The sequence below is a fragment of the Procambarus clarkii genome, chromosome 20, assembly GCF_040958095.1.
Source record: "Procambarus clarkii isolate CNS0578487 chromosome 20, FALCON_Pclarkii_2.0, whole genome shotgun sequence".
NCBI classification, from domain to species: domain Eukaryota; kingdom Metazoa; phylum Arthropoda; class Malacostraca; order Decapoda; family Cambaridae; genus Procambarus; species Procambarus clarkii.
Genome location: NC_091169.1, coordinates 28,526,407 through 28,534,691, shown reverse-complemented (window position 1 = coordinate 28,534,691; position 8,285 = coordinate 28,526,407). Strand labels below are relative to the sequence as shown.

Genomic DNA, 8,285 nt, shown 5'->3' with positions numbered 1-8,285 from the left:
AAGAAGGGAGAGAGGGGATATTATAGGAACGTATAAAATACTCAGGGGAATTGACAAAGTGGAAATAGACGAAATGTTCATGCGGAATACTAAAAGAACGAGGGGACATGGATGGAAGCTGGAAACTCAGATGAGTCACAGAGATGTTAGGAAGTTTTCTTTTAGCGTGAGAGTAGTGGGAAAATGGAATGCACTTAAGGAACAGGTTGTGGAAGCAAACTCTATTCATAATTTTAAAACTTGATATGATAGGGAAATGGGACACGAGTCATTGCTGTAAACAACCGATGGCTAAAAAGGCCGGATCCAAGAGTCAATACTCGATCCTGCAGACACAAACAGGTGAGTTCACACCCAAACTCACACTCACACACACACACACACACACACACACACACACACACACACACACACACACACACACACACACACACACACACACACACACACACTCAAACTCACACACACACACACACACACACACACACACACACACACACACACACACACACACACACACACACACACACACACACACTCTCACACACACACACACACACACACACACACACACACACACACACACACACACACACACACACACACACACACACACACACTCAAACTCACACACACACACACATACACACACACACACACACACACACACACACACACTCACACACACACACACACACACACACACACACACACACACACACTCAAACTCACACACACACACACACACACACACACACACACACACACACACACACACACACACACACACACACACACACACACACACACACACTCACACTCACACACACACTCACGCCATCAATCAGAGTTCAACAACTGCGGAAGGTCTCCATCTTTCCCCGGAGCCACCCAGCTCCCCGGACTCCTACTTCAGTTTATGGGAGATAAAAGCCTATGTGTGTCCCAGCGTCGACTCCTGCCGACCCTCGCCAAATTTCTCCTATTTTACCTTTAAATATTTAGTTGTTTCGAGAAAGGGGGTTGGGGGGGGGGGGGTGGCCAAGGGGACGGATCCCTTCCACCAGACTCTCTCTCTCTCTCTCTCTCTCTCTCTCTCTCTCTCTCTCTCTCTCTCTCTCTCTCTCTCTCTCTCTCTCTCTCTCTCTCTCTCTCTCTCTCATAAACAATAATCAGAGCAATTTCTCAGATGTTCTTCCACAATCTTCCATGTTATTCTGTGTGATCTCCCCATGTTCTTATACGTTCTTTCGTGTTCTATTATGTTCTATGTTCAACTATCTTTTTCTAAGTTCGCCTACGTCCTCCAATGTTCTATTCTATTGTTCTATGTTTGCCTACATTCTCCCTAAGTTCTACTAAGTTTGGTATGTTAGTCTATATTTTCCCATGTTCTACTATGTTCTACTGTGCTCTCTCATGTTCTCCAGTACACTCTCATGTTCTATGCACTCATATATACTGTGTACTCATTATTTTCCCTTATTTTAGCTTGTTCTCCCATGTGTTCCAGTGTTTTAAAATGTACTCGTATGATCATGAATGTTTTCTAATGTCTCCCCATGTCCTCATAAAGCACTTCCATGTTCTCTAATACACTCCCTTGTTCTTTAATACTCTTCCATGTTCTCTAATACACTGTCATGTTCTCTAATACACTGTCATGTTCTCTAATACACTGTCATGTTCTCTAATACACTGTCATGTTCTCCAATACACTGTCATGTTCTCCTATACAGTGTCATGTTCTCTAATACACTCCCATGTTCTCTAATACACTCCCATGTTCTCTAATACACTCCCATGTTCTCTAATACACTCCCATGTTCTCTAATACACTCCCATGTTCTCTAATACACTCCCATGTTCTCTAATACACTCCCATGTTCTCCTATACAGTGTCATGTTCTCCAATACATTCCCATGTTCTCCTATACAGTGTCATGTTCTCCAATACACTCCCATGTTCTCCTATACAGTGTCATGTTCTCCAATACACTCCCATGTTCTCCAATACACTCCCATGTTCTCCAATACACTCCCATGTTCTCCAATACACTCCCATGTTCTCCAATACACTCCCATGTTCTCCAATACACTCCCATGTTCTCCAATACACTCCCATGTTCTCCAATACACTCCCATGTTCTCCAATACACTCCCATGTTCTCCAATACACTCCCATGTTCTCCAATACACTCCCATGTTCTCCAATACACTCCCATGTTCTCCAATACACTCCCATGTTCTCCAATACACTCCCATGTATTGGGAGTGTATTGGAACACCCTTTTACGCTATCCAGAAGCTGTAGCTGATTCGTCTTATTTTTTGTCAAACAACAATTGGATTATTTAATTCAGATAGTTATTTTAATGTGTGTGTGTGTACTCACCTAGTTGTGCTTGCGGGGGATGAGCTCTAGCTCTTTGGTCCCGCCTCTCAACTGTCAATCAACTGATATAAAGGTTCCTGAGCGAGTGTGTGTTTATGAATGTTTCCTTCAGAAAAACTATCATAGTGAGGGTATGTAATGAGGGGGGGGGGGTGATGGGGGTGAAGGAGGAGGGGGGTTGATGGGGTGATGGAGGAGGGGGTTGATGGGGGTGATGGAGGAGGGGGGGGGGTGATGGAAACATGGGAGTTGAGTAATAACATTTTTTAAAGTGAGAAAATGGTGCAAATGGGTCGGTCTTCCACTGGAACACAAACACGATTTTGCCATTTGGAACTCTCTCTCTCTAGTTCCCTCCCTCCCTCCCACCCTCCCTCCCTCCCATGCTGTGGATCCTCTTCCCTCGCCTCTCACAGACACTCACTCTCCCCCCCCCCCCTCTCCCACACACTAATGGCTCCCCCCGGTGCCTGACGAACCCCCTCTCTGCTTGAAGTTTCCATCCTCCTGCTGCTCTGTAAGACGTTCCGTGGCTCTAGCTCCATGGCCCCGCCTGTGTGTATCTGTCTGTCGTGAGACACCATGACTCTCTCTCTCTCTCTCTCTCTCTCTCTCTCTCTCTCTCTCTCTCTCTCTCTCTCTCTCTCTCTCTCTCTCTCCATCGTCAAGTAATTTGAACGTCTGTCGCTTTCTATTCGTGTGTGTGTTCAGGGTCTGCATCTCTCTATGCATTGGCCAGGTTTGTTGGAGTCTGCCCTTGAGTGAGAGTGCTTGTAAGAACATGGGAGACCGGAGTTGTCAAACGTATTACAGAGTGGGTTTGGCAGCCTTATCGTTGCTGGCTGTCTGCTCGACGACCTTCACCGATCTTATTGACCTTTCCTGCTTGTCAGTTGACCTTGCCTTCCTGCCTCTTGACATTGTGTTCCTGTCAACTGATGTTTCCTGCCTGCCTGCCACCCGACCGTCCTTGCCTGCCCCCCGACCATCCCTGCCTCCTTGTCAACCCACCCCTGCTCCCTGTCAACCCTCCCCTGCTCCCTGTCAACCATCCCCTGCTCCCTGTCAACCATCCCACATGATATAATCCGGACAAATCTGTTTCCCCCTCTTAGTTGCAGCGTCAACCCAGTGTGTCAACAGCGGCTCGACGGGGCTCGGGGTTTGCCTTGTAGGCTCCTCCCCTGCCTTGCTGCCGCCGCCTCCTCCCTCCGTCCTCCCCACGCCCTCTACACCACACCTATACTCTCTTCTCCTCATCCGTCGTCCTTAAGGGGAGACTACGAGCTCCTGCAGGCGGCGCTGGAGGAGGACCACTGGAGGACGAGGCCTCCTGATGACACGAGCAGAGAATGGTACCCGCCGCGCGGACATTTGGCAGCAGCGCCGCCCATAATCCTTTGCGTCAACATGGCGGCCGATCTCCATAGCGTAAAATACACTTGAGTTTGGAGAGGATGCAATGGCTTCGGCAGCCCTGGAATGGAACACGACCGAGCTTTTACGATTACTTCTTATAGCTGTTGTTTGATCATTGTGTAACTGAAACCTGGCGCACGGAGTCCCTAGACTTGATAACCCTCCACGACGGAGCCACATGTCCTCATTTCCCTGTTGCTTGAACTGTGGCGGGTTAGGTGTACTCACCTAGTTGTGGTTACGGGGGATTGAGCTCTGGCTCTTTGGTCCCGCGTGTCATGTACTCATACTAGATGTCCTGTCACTGGACCCCTGCTGGTATGAGGTATCTGCGGCTATGACAGCTACTCTGTTCACTCCTTCACAGTTCTTGACACACACTATGTATCCCTTCACAGTTCCTGACACACACTATGTATCCCTTCACAGTTCTTGACACATACTATGTATCCCTTCACAGTTCTTGACACATACTATGTATCCCTTCACAGTTCTTGACACATACTATGTATCCCTTCACAGTTCTTGACACACACTATGTATCCCTTCACAGTTCTTGACACATACTATGTATCCCTTCACAGTTCTTGACACATACTATGTAACCCTTCACAGTTCTTGACACACACACTATGTATCCCTTCACAGTTCTTGACACACACTATGTAACCCTTCACAGTTCTTAACACACACTATGTATCCCTTCACAGTTCCTGACACACACTATGTATCCCTTCACAGTTCTAGACACAACTATGTACCCTTCACACCGTCAAGGGTAGCTCCATAAATTACCAGGTTTCTATGATATTAAAAAAATATACAAGTAGCCTCGTGGTATAATTTTAATAGTGTTGATATATTTTTGAGTTAGAATTGTATAAATGCAATTACTTAAGAGCGTTGAGATTAACTACTCTTTTAACAAAGCAACCATGCAATGATGCAAGCTATGAAGCAACACTCTGATGTTATACAAGCTGGCAAGGTCTACAGGGTGTGGGGGACGTCTGCCACCTGCCACAGGGGATGGGAGGGGTGTCTGCCACCTGCCACAGGGGGTGGGAGGGGTGTCTGCCACCTGTCACAGGGGGTGGGGAGGGGCGTCTGCCACCTGCCACAGGGGGGGGGTGAGGCGTCTGCCACCTGCCACAGGGGGTGGAGGGGCGTCTGCCACCTGCCACAGGGAGGTGGGGGGGGCGTCTGCCACCTGCCACAGGGGGGGGTGAGGCGTCTGCCACCTGCCACAGGGGGTGGAGGGGCGTCTGCCATCTGCCACAGGGGGGTGGGGGGGCCTCTGCCACCTGCCACAGGGGGTGGTGAGGCCTCTGCCACCTGCCAGAGCAGTGGAAGACACCTGCCACGGGTGGGGATGGGGGACAACTGCCTGAAAAGCGACCATATCCAATCGCCTCGTCAATATTTCAAGAGGTTGATCGTTTCATTGTCGAGAAAATATTCCAATCCAGGAAGATAATTGCACATTCAGCAATGCAATTGAACGTGCAACAGCGAAATTGTTAGTGCAACCGCATAATTGCACGTCCAATGGTGCTATTGTACGTCCAATGGTGCTATTGTACGTCCAATGGTGCTATTGCACGTCCAATGGTGCTATTGTACGTGTAACAGTGTAACTATGGAACAATGAATTACCTTCTTTGTTATTAAATCTGGGGAATAATGCCAACGTTTGGTGGCAGACTACCTCAGTCTTGGTGGCAGACTACCTCAGTCTTGGTGGCAGACTACCTCAGTCTTGGTGGCAGACTACCACAGTCTTGGTGGCAGACTTCCTCAGTCTTGGTGGCAGACTACCTCAGTCTTGGTGGCAGACTACCTCAGTCTTATTGGCAGACTACCTCAGTCTTGGTGGCAGACTACCACAGTCTTGGTGGCAGACTACCTCAGTCTTGGTGGCAGACTACCTCAGTCTTGGTGGCATACTATCACAGTCTTGGTGGCAGACTACCTCAGTCTTGGTGGCAGACTATCACAGTCTTGGTGGCAGACTACCACAGTCTTGGTGGCAGACTATCACAGTCTTGGTGGCAGACTACCTCAGTCTTGGTGGCAGACTATCACAGTCTTGGTAGCAGACTACCTCAGTCTTGGTGGCAGACTATCACAGTCTTGGTGGCAGACTACCACAGTCTTGGTGGCAGACTACCTCAGTCTTGGTGGCAGACTACCTCAGTCTTGGTGGCAGACTACCTCAGTCTTGTGGCAGACTACCTCAGTCTTGGTGGCAGACTACCTCAGTCTTGGTGGCAGACTACCACAGTCTTGGTGGCAGAATACCACAGTCTTGGTGGCAGACTACCTCAGTCTTGGTGGCAGACTACCTCAGTCTTGGTGGCAGACTACCTCAGTCTTGGTGGCAGACTATCACAGTCTTGATGGCAGACTACCTCAGTCTTGGTGGCAGACTACCACAGTCTTGGTGGTAGACTACCACAGTCTTGGTGGCAGACTACCTCAGTCTTGGTGGCAGACTATCACAGTCTTGATGGCAGACTACCTCAGTCTTGTGGCAGACTACTTCAGTCTTGGTGGCAGACTACCTCAGTCTTGTGGCAGACTACCACAGTCTTGGTGGCAGACTACCTGAATCTCAACATTTTGAGTATATCTTATATCAAAATAATTTCAAATATTATCCAGGTATATTTGCAGAAGGGAGAGGGGGGATATGATCGGAACGTATAAAATACTCAGGGGAATTGACAAAGTGGAAATAGACGAAATGTTCACACGTAATAGTAACAGAACGAGGGGACATGGGTGGAAGAAACTCAGATGAGTCACAGAGATGTTAGGAAGTTTTCTTTTAGCGTGAGAGTAGTGGGAAAATGGAATGCACTTCAGGAACAGGTTGTGGAAGCAAACTCTATTCATAATTTTAAAACAAGATATAATAAGGAAATGGGACAGGAGTCATTGCTGTAAACAACCGATGCTCGAAAGGCGGGATCCAAGAGTCAATGCTTGATCCTGCAGACACAAATAGGTGAGTACACACACACACACACACACACACACACACACACACACACACACACACACACACACACACACACACACACACACACACACACATGAAAGCACGAGCTTCATACATGGAACTCTGACAGTGGATGGGAAGAAGATTGTGATCTTGATACTCTACAATCCCCCACCAAACAGTAGAAGGCCCAGGCAGGAGTACGAGGACAGCAACAAGACATGTATGGATGAACTACAGAGGGCAGCAACTATAGCGCATAGAATGAGAGCGAAGCTGCTGGTCATGGGGGACCCAAATCACGGAGAGATAGATTGGGAAACGAGGAATCCCCATGGCGGGGAGGAGACCTGTGGAGCGAAGCTGGTAGACGTTATTGACAGGAATTTCCTAACACAGCATGTGAAGGAAGATAATAGGGAAAGAGGAGGGGATACGCCCAGCCTATTAGATCTCATTTTCACCCAGAATGTAGAAGACATCGAGCAGTTGGAACATGAAATACCACTAGGAGCCAGTGACCATTGTGTCCTAGTCTTTGACTACATGATGGAGCTTAAAATTGTGACCAAAGGACAAGAGGTCCGGGAAAGGAGACTTGATTACAGAAAAGGGGACTACAGAAGGATAAGGGACTACCTGGGAGAAGTGCAGTGGGAGGAAGAACTTAGAGGAAAAACAGTGCAAGATATGATGAACCAAGTCATATTGAAATGCAAGGAGGCTGAAGAGAGATTTATTCCAACAATAAAGGAAAAAAGCAGGAGGGAATATAATAACCCATGGTTTAATAGACAGTGTCAGGAAGCAAAGGTGAGAAGCAGGAGGGAGTGGAGGAAGTACAGAAGACAAAGGACAGAGGATTACAGGATTAGATGTAACAGAGCTAGGAATGATTACATTAACATAAGACGAGTGTCGGAAAGAAATTATGAGAATGATATTGCAGTCAAAGCGAAAAAGCAACCTAAATTACTACATAGCCATATAAGAAGGAAGATGTCGGTAAATGACCAAGTGACAAGACTGAGGAAAACAGAAGGGGCATATACAGAAAGCGACAAGGAAATCTGCGAGGTACTGAATGCAAATTTCCATGGAGTGTTCACAACCGAGCCTGAGCAGCTCCCATTGTTAGAAGCGATTACCCTAGATGAAAGACTATCAGATATAGAGGTGACAGCAGAGGAGGTAATGAAACAGTTGACAACACTGGATGCAAATAAAGCTGTTGGACCAGACAAAGTATCACAGTGGATACTTAAAGAGGCAGCGCAGGCACTCAGCGTGCCTCTGGCAATGATCTTTAATGAGTCACTTATGTCGGGAGAATTGCCCAGTTGCTGGAAGGAGGCAAATGTCGTACCGATTTTCAAGAAAGGTGATAGGGAGGAGGCACTTAACTACAGACCCGTATCACTGACAAGCATCCCCTGCAAAATACTTGAAAGAATAATTAGGCTAAGA

The 8,285-nt window shown here is 47.6% G+C and overlaps 1 protein-coding gene across 1 annotated transcript; it reads left to right on the top strand.

Moving 5' to 3' along the window:
* Window positions 1-287: 287 nt before the first annotated feature.
* On the top strand, window positions 288-6,425 carry LOC138366780 (uncharacterized). Its single transcript, XM_069328061.1, has 2 exons — window positions 288-342; window positions 5,518-6,425. The coding sequence occupies exons 1-2, from the start codon at window positions 288-290 to the stop codon at window positions 6,423-6,425; spliced, it is 963 nt and encodes a 320-aa protein (XP_069184162.1).
* The last annotated feature ends 1,860 nt before the right edge of the window (window positions 6,426-8,285 follow it).

What these genes read in the sequence shown, in the direction of transcription:
- LOC138366780 (XM_069328061.1), top strand. Translation starts at nt 288, where the DNA reads ATGGCTAAAAAGGCCGGATCCAAGAGTCAATACTCGATCCTGCAGACA. An exon ending in GATCCTGCAGACACAAACAG is followed by an intron (nt 343 to 5,517) that starts GTGAGTTCACAC and finishes GTTTGGTGGCAG; the next exon opens with ACTACCTCAGTCTTGGTGGC.